Below are 16,350 nucleotides of genomic sequence, written 5' to 3'. Positions count from 1 at the left end.
AGCATCCAGCAGCACCAGTTTTGAACTGGAATGCTCTGCTGGAGTCCATTTCACAGGGAAGGAAAAGCTGAGGGGTTTTTGGCTGCTGTGATATTCCCACTGCCATAAAACCACAAATGCTTGATGTCCTGAACCTGTACTTCAACAGAGCAGCTCACCACTTTGAATTTCAGCTCCTCCTAACTAGAAGGGATGCCAAGGTGGCTCTCCCTGCCAGCTCGAGGTTGGTTACAGTAATTCACAAAACCTTAATTTCTACAAAATTCCATTGCACAGGGACAAGTTCAGTTCTCTCTTCACTGCCTGTCCTGGTTTGACTTCATATTCACACATTAACAAATTATGCTGTAAAATCAGATATAAGAGCTGTAATGGGGAGAAGGGAAGATTTATATCCTCTTTAAACTAGCTGTCCATGTAGGTTTTTATCGAACTAGCATGTTCTAAGCTGAGTTCTCAGCTAAATCCACCACTAAAATGAGCTCTCCAAATGAATTTCTTTTTCAGTACATTTCATTTCATTTCCCAAATGAGAGTTACAGGGATACAGTTGATGGACTGTCTCACTGAAAATTTCTTTCCTTGAATTTTCATGATTTTGTATTTTTTACTAAAGCAGGCAGATCATGAGAGAATGCCAATACCCTCTTGGTCCAACAGGGAACTGTTAAAAACCTTGTCACTTTTGGAAGTCTCAGTCTGCACAGACAACCCCATTTAAATGAGTTCTGTTCACATTACATTTCTCATTCAGCAATTATTATCTCTTCTCCTGACTTAAACAACTCATTTTCCTCCACTTCACTGTATCATAAATCCAAATAGCTGAACTCATGCTCCATCTGAAACTCCATTTCACAAGAGGAAAGAAAAAAAAAAAAAAGCTGTGGTTGCCTTTTTGGTAAAATTAGCTTCTGCTAATAGCTTCATTCATTTATCCATTCGTTTTATCCTTCCTCTCCCAAGACTGTTAGATTTCTAAACTTTTTCTTTAGTTAAACTTTTGATATAACTTATCTGATATTCTGCCTATCATCTCCCCTACAGTAGAATCTGCTCAGCACTCTGAAATATCTGAAATATCATGTCTCAATGAGCACTATGCACAACTTCACTTTCCACATGCCCATAACACTTCAGCACACCTTTGGGCTGGGCATTAATTAACCATGCTTGAGTGGGGTCAAACATTTCTTCTTTCTCTAAATGCAACCATTTCTCTTAGTCACATGTAAATGGCAGAAAAAAGGCATTCCTAAAACACTTCTGGCACAAACAGCTCTACTGTATTTCCATCAGCCAATCCATGTGGCCATGGGATAAAGCTTTGGGGCTCTCAGGCTGTGAGAGATAAGGAACAAAACAGCACAGGACTCACAGTCAAGGTTCAGACTCACATCATCTCCATAACAAACCCTCTGTGTCACCACTGGGGCTGCAAAACCACCTCCAAACTTATGTCTGGTGTCTTTTTTTCCCACAGCATACACACTGCCATGCTGCTCCTCCACCACATCCCTTCTTTCAACCCAATTCAGAGATTTCTTTTTCCACTTTTTGTCGTTTTTTCTTTTGTTCTTTTTCTCCTTTTAGGAAAATGTATTTCAATCCTACAAGAACCAAGTGCAGTTCCAGAGACTTGATGAATAGACCCAACATACAGACACATGATTTGTGAGTATCATCAGCCCCATTTATCAGCATGGAAACTTGTACAACAGCAAAGTGCATTGGCTCCCTAAGAATCCCTGTTTCAGTCCCTGGGATAAAATCTGCTCCTCACGTTCTAAAGTCCAATCATTTGTCAACAGACTCAGATATGCATTTTCTATTTCCTTTCCTTTGTATTCCAGTCAGCTGTAGAGCTCTTCCCTTGAGAAATACCAAATTATCCACACATAATTGATTTCTTATGTTGATATCATTGGCAATGTTAAAGCAGAAGAAGTAATTTGAGAACCAAAATGTTAACTGGAATCCAATAATTCTCACAAAGCTGCAAAAAACCAACAATTTGATCTCCTCCCATACAGTTTAGCATCAACAAAACCAAACAGGATTGCTGTGTTTGCATTTGAACGCGACACAGCCATTTTCCACGTCGCTTTTTTTATGGGAACATAAAACCAGAGGTAGATAAAGGAGACATGAGGCAGATATGAGCTAAAGGAGGATTGGCAGCATTACCAGAGCAGACAAAGTCCTTCTTCTGCACCTCTGCCACGAGGAAGCCGCGCAGGCCGACGGGCGCCAGGCAGAAGGTGAACTGGCCGATGGTGCGGCGCTGGCGCAGCCAGTCCGACAGCCAGGCCAGGTGGCAGTCACAGTGCAGGAAGTTGGAGTGCAGCCGCCTGCAAAACACAGCAAACACACACTTACTGGGGGTTTCTGAACAAAACACACAGCAAACACACAGTTACTGGAGTTTTCTAAACAAAACCCGCAAGGGGAGCCATCGACAGCGAGCCTGCCCTGCTCTCTGCTGCCATTTCAGTGGGATCACCCCTGGTTCTTGCTTACAGACGAGTCAGGGCTTGGCTGTCCTTAATATTATACAAAGGTCAGATAGAAGTTTGTGCTATTATTTGTAATATTTTCAAAAAATCAGTTCAGTGGTGATCCACCTGCAGCCGGCCATTCTAGAGACAAAAAAATGTGCAGAATTTAAGATTGCTCCACGTAATCGCTTGGTCTGTGATTTCACATCAGAAAGAGCTGCATCAATGTGACATCTCTGAGTGAATTCAAATAATGGCTTGTCTAAACATGAGGACCAGGCTCAAGAACAGGATGATGAGTGATTCTCCCTTCTTCTCCATCCTTTGGGGAGAGGTGGAGAGAGAGAACCTCTTCACATTAGCTCTGTTGGTTGGAGCATGGTGCTAGTAACACCAGGGTTGTATGATCCCTGCACGGGCCATTCACTGAAGACTTGGACTTGATGACTCCTATGGATCCCTTCCAACTCAGAATATTCTGGGAAAGGACAGGCAAAATAAAACTTCAGAGGCTATTGATACCATTTCTGTTCCTGTGTTGCCTGTACAAGTTCATCAATGCTCTTTTTCCTGCAGTAATTTAACACAAGTATAAAGGATCTACAAGGAATTTTCAGCTCATGAAAGACCCACTCATGGGCAGCTCCCTGCCAGGACTTGCAGAACCATTATCACATCTGCAAAATGATGATGGGTTCAGGGAACAAACCTGGTCATTTAAACAGCCACCAAACTTTAGGTCAAAACAAAAATCCAGGACATTAATTATTTCATTCCTGTAATGACTCATGCATTTGGAGTGTTGCACTAAATGAAATCATGAACCAGATTAAAAATCCTGTCAGAAATGGTTAGACAAAGCATTATTCACTAATATTACAGGCACACAATTGGTGTGCACCAGATTTAGCCTTGTCCATGCTCCCAAGAAATGAACTGTCTGTCTGTGAGCTGTCCCTACAGCACAGCAGCAGCTCAGCCCAGCAGTGGCGCCCGGGCTGACAGTCCCCAGATTTGTATGTCTGGGGTGGACAGCCACAATAAAGGAAAAGGAAAAAAAAACCCCACAAATCTGGAGCTGGGAGTTTATCCTGTAGAGATGGAAAGCACTAATCTCCTGGGAGTACTGTAAAATGTAATTGTTCTACAAGGATTGCTAGAAGACCTTGAGTTTAGAGATTGTGAAGCTCTTTAATTGGAGCAGCAGCAAGTTAGATTTCTAGTAAAATGCTCAGCTGTTATGAACCATTAATTTGCCTTTTTGTTGAAGAACAAATAAATACATAAATATCATCTAGCCAGAAATCATCCTAAGTCAGAATTTGTTGTAACCTAAGAGAGTCAGTGTTTTATTTAAGCCCTCAGAGTCTCATCCTTCCCACCACAGCAATCAACAATGATACTCAGGATCTCCTTCCTTCTGGAACTGAGCTCATCCCATGCCATTCCTTGCACCCCCTGCATGCAGGCATCAGTGAGAAAAGCACTATTTCACTGAAAGGGTTAGGGTCAGGCAGTTCTCCAGTTCTGTGAGCTGTTTTTTCCCCCTCAATAAATTGATTTATCTGGGTTTTGGGGGTTCCTGTTTCAGCAGTGCAAACCACCATCTCTCTGCCTCAGCAGAGCCCTCCTTGTCTTTTGGCACAGCTACTCCACTTGGAGAGGAGATCATTTAGAGACCCTATCTTAACAAAACAGCCTATCAGAATATATTTTTGATAATTAAACTAATAAATACAGCCTCAAGAAGACTTTTCACAGTACTTCAAAAATATTATAAACCTGGGAACACATAAAACACTGAAGTGCTTTCACACATTTTCAGTTTACCCTTAAATTAAAAAAAATGAAAAGAAATAATGTAATTACCTGTCTCAGCAGTAATTCACAGATGCAGAGACAACAGGACACTTACCATTAAGCAAATAGGCAGAGGGAACATGCTTTATCATAAATAAAGCTGTTTCAAGCAAAGGAAAGCAGATCAATAAAAACTAATTCCTGTCACTTCCAATCAAGGCTAAAAATCAATGAAACTTAAGAACAGAGAAGACAGCTAACTAAAAAATCTTAGCACAGAAGAGCTGATTTTAGCAAAGAATTCTTCAAATGCTTCAAAACTTCCTGGCATTTTACCCTTTTTCTTCTTTCCCCTGAGTGCTCATGTTGAAGGTTAATATACTTTTTATATTTTCTCTCTGTTCTACCATGGGCAGATTGTTTTGAGAGCCATGAAGAAAAGCTGTTTATTCACAGAACCATCAGAGCACACTAGCTGCAGCAGGAGCATCCCCAAATATCCTGCTAATGGATCTCACCAGAGTGTAAAACAGACACAAAGGAAAACACTGTCCACACTGCACTGGGCCTCAGCTGACTGGAAGAAGAGCTCATCCCTACTTAAGGAACATTCAGAGCAGGCATTTCCTACAAAAAACTCCCCCAAAGAAGTACATCTAAGTGTCAGGCTATTTGAGAAGGTGGACACATTGATGACCATTTTTTAAGGAAACAGTGAAGTCACCAAACTGTGAGAATATAATTCATTATACATTCCAACCAGAAACTTGAGAGAATATTAACATCTTCCCCCAAACAGTATCTTTATTTAAATTCCTACATTGCCCTGCTAGGGGTGCTGTGTGTTATTTGGCAGTCTGTGGAGACTGGAACCTGTCATTTGATATTGAATGAAACTGACTTTACAGAACATCAGGTGAATGAATACAAATGCAAGTTTGCCTAAGTTGCCCTTTTATCCATAGTCCCAAAATTAAATTTCCAGCAAATCCTTTTAGAGTGGGGCAGCATTCATGTTCTATAAAACGTGTCTCTCAGAATTCAATAGAAAAGCTTCCCTTTATAAATCCTATTTATGACTTCTTCCCTTTTTTTTCTTTTCTTTTTTTTTTCCCCTTAATTACAGCAGAGGGGGATTAGTCGGTGTAAGTCTCCAGGGAGCTATATACAAAGCCATCTCTGAAATTAAACTAAAGGGAAAATGGCAGAAGACACTGAAGGCACTGAGCTCTGCTAACAGACAAGAGTGGCTAATCTGGAAAAGCCAGGCAAATCTTCTGAATAAGAAAAGGCAAAATTCCAGGAACCTTAACTCTACACCTTTATCTTCTTTAGCCATTCTCTTCTAAAAGACAAATATCTCATTTCCATTTAATTACTTACATTAAGATGTAATAATGTCATCACTTGATGAAGAATGCAAATTTAAGTCAGAGGTTATCTTACAGAGATTGACATAAGTAAGAGCCATTTTCCTTCCGTTCTGTTAATTTATTTAATATGGTTTTACACATGCATGCATAGCATCCCTAAAGTACTGTATTTTTTCAGTGGCACAGAAAATTTTCAGGCTAGATACTATTTCCCTTTCTTTGCCTCTAGAATTAAATACATCTTGGATGAGTTTGAGAATCTGGAGGAAAAACAGGGGTGCTTTGTTTAGACATGACTTTTCCTGAAGCTGTGTATTCCCTAAAGGAATTTAAAGAAATAATTTACTTAAGGAAATGGTTTTGGTAGGCTATGGCTAAATTATACAAATGCTTAGTCTAATTTCACAGTCTTTGTATTTTGATCTACTAAGGAACAGAGCTTTTCCAGTGCAATGGCATGCAGCTCAAAAACAAATGGATTTGATATAAGAGAAGCTTTTATAAGAAAAAAATCCATCAGAATAAGTGACATTTTGTTTCAGAAAGTATCTGGAAAGATGCTTTTTTCATCTTCTTTAAAAATGCCTTGTTTCAGAAATTAGCATTCTGAATTTGAAAAGAATAAATGAGATTTAAACACAGGATATTAACAAAACTCAATAATTTGATCCATCTGAGCAGTTTTTACGATCTTGCTGATGCTCCAGCTTGGAACACATTTCACATTATGGATTTTCCCATGGGAAAAAAAAAAAAAAAGCCAGTTTATTTTCTGGGTAAATTCAAAATCTTGATAAAACTGACTGTTACTTAATGCTGGGCAGCTCCAGAACAGAGGCTCTCAGGGTTTTGTGGGCACCAGCCCCTTCACAGCCCCACCTGGGCTCCCCAGGGGCTCCCCAGCCCTGCAGCCACCCAGCCCCTGAGTGACTGATAAAGGAGATTATCACAGATGACAAATAGCCAAAAAGTTGGCTTACAGCATCAAGATTGCATTATAAAATGAGAAGATCCTACTCACAGAGTCCTGATCTTTGGCATGTGGTTGAAGCTGGTAACAGGAATGCGGGTGATGTTGTTGTTGTTGAGGGTACTGTTAGGAGAGAAAAAAAAAAGAGAAAAAAAATAGGTTGGTCAATAATTTGCATCTCTTCACCAACACACCATTTACAGAAACAACCTGTTAAAATTCTTGGCAAGCAGCAAGGCACACTCCCTGATAGCTGTGACAATTTGTGACATACCATGAAAGATGCTGCTCAGGGAAAGCAACCAACAGCAGCATCAGGATGGCTGCAGGTCACTGTTTGCCACGTCTGGGTAAAGAGGGGTACAGAAAATGAGTTTTTATCAACTACTGGAACAGATCCAGACCTGTCTGTCCAGCTGCCACTTTGAAAACCTGGTGCAGCCTGAGTGTGTGGCATTCACATTCTCTGAAAAAATCCCCTTGCCCAGGATTTTCTCCTGGGAAGCTGAGAAGCCTCAGAGAAAAGGAAAACAATTCTTATCTCATTTGCTTCTCCTCTGTTGTGCTCATGTGGAATGTGTTTGGGGATTGTTTACCCACAAGTGATTGTTTCACTGGATTCTGCTGTGAGTTGTTTTGACTCATTGGCCAATCAGGGCTAAACTGTGTTGAGACTCTGGAGAGAGTCACCAGTTTTTATTATTATCTTTTTAGCATTGAGATAGTATCTTTTCTGTATCCTTTAGTATAGTTAGTATAGTATTTTTTAATATAATATAGTATCATGAAATAATAAATTAGCCTTCTGAGAATATGGAGTCAGATTCATCACTCCTGCCTTCGTTGGGGCATTTCCCAGCAAATACAATGTGAGTGGAGGGACAACACACTCGGGCACAGCATTTAAAGGCAGTTTGAAGGATTTGGAAGTACTGTGACCAAAAGAGAGCTGTTGGCTCTGCCAGGCTTGTTAGCACAGCCTGCTGACACAGACAGACAGGTCCCATTGCTCCTCAGAAACACAAGGATGGATGGGCTCCCAAGCCTCCCCTTCCTCAGGAAAAAATAGATGGGGAGTGGAGCAGGCTGTAATAAAGCATGTCCTGACCCAGGCACAGAAGGATTGCTGCTGCTCTGTCAAAGCTGAGCCTAAAGAGAAATCTGGACTGCTGGAGGGACCCCCTTAGAGCTTCTCAGGAAGAATGAACTGAGATTACCATCAGCTGAGTGTGCTGCTCCCATTTGTGGAGCTCCTAATTATATCAATGACTCTCCAGCAAATTAGAAGCTATAAAGTTTATCAAGATAGCACAGGAAATGGAAAGCACTTCAACAGGGCATAATTGCCATGCTGCAAGAGCACCAAATCTGCAAATACAGTTTGTCATGAGAATGTGACAGGGCTGGTGTCACTCAGTGTCTCAGCGTGGCCAGTCCTGTCCCTGCCTGTTTGAAACATGCAGTAGGGCAGGGAACAGCCTCTACTTTCTACAAGGGGCACAGAATTCCACAGGGTCACTTTGGCAGAAGACAGTGCTTTTGTGTGCTTATGTCTGTGCTGAAGAATACCTAAATACATACCTGCTGAAGCAGGGACAGCACCTCATCCTTCCCTGAACTACTTAGCTATTCCAATGTCATGTATTTGTATAGAACATTTAATCCAAAGCTCTAGAAAAGTCTTCCAGGAGTTAACTCTGTTTCTGGGTCATCTGCCAATTCAAAAACCATTTTTACAATTCTGCCTAGAAATCCCTTGGCAGAGCCATCATCTAAAACATCAGCAGATTACAGCTAATTAGATTTTACCCTATTAAGACTGGGTTTTGGGTACACAGGAAGACACACACACACAGATTGGCAAAGCCAGGAGGTTGCAGGGTACCCTGGCTCTGCACAGGCCCACTCAGGAGCAGGGTGGGAGCAGTTCTGACACTGGCAGCTTGTTTTGCTGCTGTGCTGCATCCTGGCAGGACAGCACCCAAGCAGTCTCCAGAGCTGGTATTCCAGCACAGTGCTGCACCAGATGGATGCACTGGCAATCTGGAGCCAGCTTGAGGGATGACATACCCATGACATCAAACTGCACCAACACAGCAAAGTTTCCCTTCCTTTCCAAATCTGTGAGCAGAGAGAGTTATGTCAGTAAAAGCAGAGCTTTGGAAATCTGGACTGTGCATGGGAGGTCTGCTGCCAGAAATCTGTATCAGTCAAGTCACACACGTTCACACAACAGGCTGATAAGAGCTGTCAGTCTTAGCACATGATAACTTAGAGTATAACATGTAGTATTCATTCCAGATCCTCTGGAAAACTCAAAGATATTAAAAATTGGACAAGCAACACACAGCCAAGTATTGGGACCAATGGGTGTACAAACCACTGGGTTTGTGGATTCAGGCTCCCAATGCCCAAGGACTCAAAGGCAGCCTACTAAAAATGTAAAGGGCAAGATGAAGAGAGAAATACTGTCAGTTCCAGCAGGAGGGCTGGAAGTCAGCTCTTGGAGCTGCCAGCTGTGCCTGGCAGCCTGCAGGGCTCTGCTGTGCTGTGGCACCCTGAGCAGCAGGGTTAGGGCTGCAAGCCCTGCCTCAATCCCTGCTAAGGTCACAGGGACAGCTCACATCACACTGGGGCAGATGGTAGGGAGCAAAATGAACCTCTCTGTCATACAATGCTAGTGCTCCATTACCTTATTTACCCAGTGATGGAACCAAAGTCTTTTGTGGTCCATGAGCCAAAAACAAGCCTGAACAACAATTTCAGAAAGGGAACAGACCCACTGAGAGTGCATGAATAAATACACCAACACACCCACCCTTCAGTATCTGTATGTGTTTGCTCTTTACATGTTGGGAAGTTCAAACAGGGCTCAGAAATGGAATTTATAATGCATCACCATTTTTTTCCCCTGTAAACATAAAAATATAGTTCTGAGACAACCCTGTGCTTTTGCTGCTTGTTACTTTAAAATGAGTTATGCACTGGGATGGAAGATTTTAGGTATGCAGTGATAAATAAAAGCCACATGTGAAGTCAGCTCACAAACATTAAATCACAGACGTAGCTGATGTCTGAATCAGTCACATATGGCACTACAGGAGTCAATGGGGGCCATAGGAATTCAAGAGAGATTTTCCTATTTCTTTCTCAAGGATGTGGATTGGATTCAGGCAGAGCAGGCTGTGACAGTGAGCTTCCCTCTGCACTGAGGGCAGAGAACACATCCCTGTCCCCCAGTGCAATTCATCTGCATGCAGAAAGGTCACCTGTTAGGACTTGATGATTCAAAAATATTTTACAGGTTCTTAAAATATTTCTATTCAACAGGCTAAGCATTATTCCAGTCACACAGCATTTCTGCTCACAAGATAATGAGAGTGGCTCAGGTTTTGCAAAGGTTTCAAATACTTGCTTATTTTCAAATAAGCAAAGGCTCCCCATAGTTCATTGACAAATATATAACCCTCCTTCTAAGAATCCTAAATCAGTACTAAATTAATATTCTCTTTACACACAAATTTCAGGGATAACTCTAGCAGACAGCCACTGCACAGATAACTTAGTAGAATACTATTTCATTGATATTTAAATGTTAACCATAATGAAGGCAATAAAACATCTATGATAACAGCAATTATTTCAGAACAGAGGAGGCCAAACACTGCAAAGGGCACTAATTGCCAGTGAACTGCCTGCACCACAGCCCAGCTGGAGCTGCAGGGATTGAACCGTGCTGCTCTGGCTGCACAGCTCTCAGCTCCCAGGCAGGGCAACTCTGGCATGGGAATGTGTTCAGGTAAAGATGTGCTCTAGAGACATCCTGCAAGGCTTTCCATCATGCACATCATTCCTTCCCAGCAATGATTTTTTAAGAGATGTGCCCTGGCAGGGTTGAACACACAACACAAGCAGCATTTTTAGCACATGAAGGGAAAAAATAAATGATGCTCCAGTTGTCTGCTGTATGCTCCAAGGTCCCAGCCTCAGACTGATCCACCCAAAATTCAAATCCATAGAAAGAGATCCATAAATACCAGGAAGCTGTGAGAAATAGGAATTCCAGAATCTTCTGACTCCTCCAACATCATAAGTGGACACACATCCTGCTGAGTGGTCCTCAGCCCCTTAAACCACCCACCTCTTCCAGACCCCAGCACATCCCTTGGCAAAGCACTGCCCTCTCATTCAGAAGTCCTCTCCCTGTAAACTATTCACACCCAGAATGCTGACTCAGGAAACTGGGGTTACAGACAATGTTATTTATGCCAGCCAACTTCCCACCTTGGGCTGTGATCCTTGTCACATCTTGCAGGGTAAGCAGAAGCAGACTGCAGCAGCCCTAAGGATCCTCCAAGGACTACTTGGAAGATGCAGAAGGTGAGCTCAGCACTCTCTGAGGTGGCACAGCCCCCACCACTGAGAGCTGTCAGAGTCCCACTGACTCCAATTTACAGCCCCAGAGGAGCTGCTCTCCTAACTCACTGCTCTGCCACTCGCCCAAACTGGCTACAGGCACTCGTGGAGCTGCCTCCCTCCTTCTGAAATATAAAGCTGATTTATAGCCCCTATGCAATCCTGTCACGATTTGAAAACAATTACTTATCTCCTTCCTCAAACTTCTGGTGCAAATTTGATTCCATGCAGTTGCATTTTTTTTTTCTCTTCTGACTTGCTCCAAATTCATGAACACCACTGCAGTTCCCTGACACAGAGCTGGTAATTCCAGACTCAGTGTAAATACATTAAAATCACTAGCCTGCAGGAATGACTGTCATGTCTGTGGCTTTTCCAATAATATTTATGCATTATCCTTTACACCTTTCTCCACCTTGCACAGGACTGATTAGAGTAAAAAAAACCAATACTCTTAATTTTAGAATAAATCTAGAATCACACAACTTTTATGGCAGATGCCTTGAGAAAAAAGGAAACTACTTAAATTTTGAACCCTACTAATAGTACAAGTATTTTATTTCAAATACTCAGAATCTCTATGCACCTTTCAAGTCCCTTGGATGAATTCAAAGAGCAGAAACCCCAGGCTGTCAGGTCAATATTCAATCTCAATTCTGTATATCACAGATCACACAAAGATTTTGCTTCCATTACTTAGAATTCAATTAATGTAATTAAGAGCATATAATAAACATCAGAATGGCTGTCAACTATTTCATGTGAAATCAGATGAAAATTTCATCTGAAATCAGATACTTTCATGACAGCATGTCCACGTGATCTAATCTGGTTTAGTACCAAAAGGATCTCCTCTGACAGAAAATGTTACACAACACAACAGAAATATCTGAAACATTAACTATTTAGTAAAAAGTGACTGTCCTAATGTTTTCCAGTCACACTTGAGCAGGAAAATGCACAGGAGGGTTGGTTTTTTTTCTTAACACACAACAGTGATGACAATACCACCTGCTACATCCCAGCTTAAAAAAAATTTCTGGTATCCTAGTTGATCATTGACAAAAGGAAAAAAACAACAATGCAGGTGTCCATTTTTCTAAGTACAATGCATTTTCATAATGTGGATCAGTCCAGCGCAATAGCCACAGTGCTGCTTCCTTCTTGTTTCAACCAGAACAGACTCAAGTGAAGGGGCAGGGGAGAGCCTGTGGGATGCTGAAGATGCCCTTTGCTACTTGTCAGTAACAGGGGCTGGTTTCCTTCCCATTCCACATCTGCAGCTGATTAGCAAAACAGCTAATCAAACTGAGACATTTTCATTCAAACTCAATTCCAATTGGGAAAACACTTTTCCCCAAGGCTTCAAAAGCATCTCCCATGGTTACAAGAGGCCTGCTGGGCTGGCCATTCAGGGTTTTGATCCACACCAGGCTGCTTTGTGTCACATTTGGCTGACCATGAGACACCACAGCTTTTGCAAAATTCTCAGTTAGAAAGAAATATTCAGACCCATTTACTGGCTCCTTGGGCAGTTCCAGTGGTGTCTTAAAAGGGTTGGGTCCATCTCATCTGTGAGACATCCTGTAAATGGAGGAAGAGATCTGCAAAGGCACCATCTCATGCACTGGATTATTGCTGCTTTTGGGTGCATTTTATGTTTGAGCAGTGCAGATTTTTTACAGGTTTCCAACCCACAGGATTCGATATCATGAATCCTACAAACTCCAGCCCTTCTTTGGCAGCACAGGCTTCCATGTGTCTGTGGGCTTCACTCTAAATTAAACAACGATGTTCAGTTCCTTTTCCCACTCAAAACTCTCTCAACACATTGTGAAAAGGTGGTGCTGGGTTACTCCCTCTGTGATAAACCTGGGTTTTGAAAGTGAGGCACTGAAAGGGAGCAGCAAAGGCAAGGGGAGCAGGCTGGTGGGGCTGAGCTGTGCCAGGCCCTGCAGCACTGGGAGCACTAACAACCAACATTTCCTTCTGTCTCCTCCAATTACCCCCCTGCTCTGTCATGGGGTGCTCCTGGCTGGGTGTGTAATCCCCCTGTTGTGTGCCCATAACACCATGTAATTGGGCCTAATGCAAGATTATTATCCATGTGCGTGCAATGGATAGCTACAAATGGTGTGTCTGCAGCTGGGAATGTTCCCAGGAGTGAATTACTGTCATACTCCCAGATTACTGCCATGGCTCCCAGCTCCTATCCCCAGTGCAACCGTACATCCACTAAATGAGACCAGGAAATCCATTCAGACTTAACCAAGGCATCTCCAAGCATAATTAAGCCTCTTGTGCTAATAGTTTGGGTTTTTTTTGATAATGTTACATCTACTCAGAAGTGGGTGAAGTGAGGCAAAAAAGGAAAAAAAAAAAAAAAAGAAAAAGCTGAACAGCTCTGCCTAAGTTGCCAGTGGAGCTCAGAAGACAGCACTGCTCTGTCCCTGGCAGTGCCAGAAACATGACTTATCCAAGACCCCAAAGTTTCGGGGTGGGGGGGGATTGTCTGTCTGTGTAGTGCTGGTAAATAAAAGTGAAGGAATCTTTTTTCTCCCAGTGCACATGTGGAGTGAAACAGTTGAGTCTGTGCAAGATTAGAGATGACCATCAGTATTTAGGCAGATAAAAGGAGGATCTCAGGGTCTGTCTGAAATGCAGAGATGAAACATGAATTTGGGAGCTGACCAGCAGCATAATTTAGCACTAACAGTGCCATTACCTTAGACCTCTGTGTTAGCAGTTTCACATCACTTACTTTTAAACCTCCATTCAACTACATAAAATGTCACTGCAATGGAAAAAGACATCCTCTGTTCCTTGTATGCACACAGGCAGGGGGTAAGCAAAGCAGTAACAGGTTTAAAATTCAGAAAGAGGGATTTTCATTAGATATAGGGAAAATGTTTCTTACAATAAGAACAGGAAAAATAGAGAAAAGAGATGTTACAGAGTGTGCAGCCATTGGGAGGGAAGCCTGTAATAAAATAGTAAATGAATCCCTGTCAGGAATGGCATTGGATGGGCCTGCCCCAGGGAGGGACAATGGATGACAATTCTGACCCCCTCCAGCCCTGATATAGCACCCAATAAAACTAAGAGCAACAATTCCAAAAAGTGAATCTAAATCTATATTTAGTAAATCTAAGTCTATATATAGTAATAAACACAAGACTTGAGTTTCAAACACTGCCATAATTAATGCTTGTAATTAACTTTCAGATTGCAGGGCAAAAGGAGCTATATTTCCAATAGCTGTAAAGAGCTATTTTTCACACAGGTCAGGAGGAATTTGTATTGAATTAAATATTTACTGTTTCTCATGGCCTCTGATGAAAAAGCAAAGTGGCTTTAGCCCTCCATCCCTCAGCATTGAGTGCAGCCTCCCTTGATTTTCAAGGTTTGCTTGTTAGGCAATGCCCAAAACTCGACTGCATTTCCTGTGAGTTGTGGTGAGCCCCGAGTGCCTCTTGTACTCAATTCCTTGATCTCACCACAGACTGTTTAAGTTAAAGCCCACAACTACCATGTGGGCAGATAATGAAAGCAACTGATGCTGCACTGATTAATCTGTTCCTCAGCACTGTTAGGAAACATAATGATCTCACAAGGGGCCTCATTCACTGCCACAGAGCAGCAGAGCTCTGAGCTGACACCTCAAATTAGCAGCACAAGCAATAACAGCTGGGGGTTTGTCTCAATATTTGTACCCAACTCTAAAACGAGTTGGCACCAGAAAAGTGCTATTTTTAAACACAATATTAGCCCAGGCAAATAACGGTCTAAATAGGCTCCAGGTGACACGAAGAAGCCACTGAAATAAAAATAACTGGTCGCCAATTTGTGGTTTCTGTTCTAGTATTAGTCTTTTGACAATGTGTTCACAAATGTTCTCATCACAGCAACGTGAGAGGCTCCTGCGTCGTTAACTTGGGAGGCTGACATCAGAAATATGAACATCTCAAGGATTCAGAGGGAAGCAAATCTTCATTTTAGAAATGTATGGAAAAAATAAAGTAAATAAGCTTAGCACAGAATTATACACAAAACTGCCGACAGTGTTTACTGCTACAATTGCCTGGTTCTTCCCATTCTGTGGCTAATTTTAATTTGCATATAACTGTCAGATTTTTAGCTATTTAAGCTTATTATAAAGGCCAGATGTTTAAGGCAGATTTTTTTTCCTCTTTCAAGGAGTGAGATTACTTTCAAAAACATCAGGCTTTAGGGAAATTGAGTCATTATAATAGATTCTTTGTTTAAAACGTCTGTTTTGTCACCTGGCAAGAACCAGGATGCTCACACTTGCCTATAGTAATAACTTTAGGGCATATTAACTTAAGTCCTGTAATTACTGCATTAATTCTCCCTGGAGTCTGGCTGTGCCTTGGCTGGAGTCTCTGGGATGGGCAAGCTCAGGAGCTGAGGTTAAGAGCAGGGAAGAGGGAGAAAGAGGACTTGAAGCAAGAAAATGCTGGGCAAGTTATCCAGCTAAAGAAATTGGGACTGGGAATCAGTGGAAATGGGCAAGAGGCCAGGAAAAAAACAAGCATGAGCAAAATTAAGGATTTTGGTAACATAATGCCAAACCTTTAGGTGTTACATTTAGCCATGAATTTATAGATAAATTATAGATAATTATAGATAATTTACAGATATTTTTAGATATGCACATCCATATAATTATGCCTGAATTTACTTACACCAACACCTAAATAAATAAAATATTCCAGAACAAGATAAAGCAGAGAATAGGATAAGGTAAAATAAAACATAACAAAGTTGATACAGAGAAAGTGGGTACAAATTTAATTGTGTACTTTGTTAGATTTTAAATCAAGAATGTCATTCACGTGGTCTGACATGAAATGTCTTATTGCTTCCCCTAGAGGAAGTTGCTCTTTCTGGCACTAACTTTGCTATTTTCCCACACAATCAAATCACCTCTATCAGCTGTACAAAATACATATACCAGTTGCAACTCCCAATTCTTTCTAACATCTATGCCTAGTGAGAGTTGAAAAAGCTTTTTAGAGAAGTTTCAATCAGCTTTTCAATCTCTTACATGGCACTTTAATTCTAGGCAGAAAATACAAATTCCATTCAGCCTGAATTAAAATATAAAAGCATTGGTGCGAAGACAGGAGAATGCAGGCTGAAATTATTCTGCCACTGCTTTATTTTTGAATGAAGGATTCTCCAATGAGTTTTTCTTCTAAACTCAAAAACTGCAAATGAAATACTGGCTTTCCTTTTTATTTTTGAATCAAGAAATTTTCTCAGGTCTTTG

The 16,350-nt window shown here is 41.5% G+C and overlaps 1 protein-coding gene across 3 annotated transcripts in view; it reads right to left on the bottom strand.

Moving 5' to 3' along the window:
• SLIT3 (slit guidance ligand 3) overlaps positions 1 to 16,350 on the bottom strand; it is a 483,855-nt gene that overhangs the window by 190,976 nt on the left and 276,529 nt on the right. For all 3 annotated transcript variants that reach the window (XM_031060566.1, XM_031060568.1, XM_031060567.1), the window contains 2 exons: positions 6,693 to 6,764; positions 2,188 to 2,351 (listed from right to left, as the gene is read on the bottom strand). In XM_031060566.1, coding sequence (XP_030916426.1) covers positions 2,188 to 2,351; positions 6,693 to 6,764 — 236 coding nt within the window. The remainder of the gene's footprint in view (positions 1 to 2,187; positions 2,352 to 6,692; positions 6,765 to 16,350) is intronic.

This window comes from Geospiza fortis, unplaced genomic scaffold, assembly GCF_000277835.1.
Source record: "Geospiza fortis unplaced genomic scaffold, GeoFor_1.0 scaffold413, whole genome shotgun sequence".
In the NCBI taxonomy this organism is placed as follows: Eukaryota; Metazoa; Chordata; class Aves; order Passeriformes; family Thraupidae; genus Geospiza; species Geospiza fortis.
The sequence above is the reverse complement of the archived record's forward strand: the minus strand, read 5'-3'. Positions and strand labels throughout refer to the sequence as shown.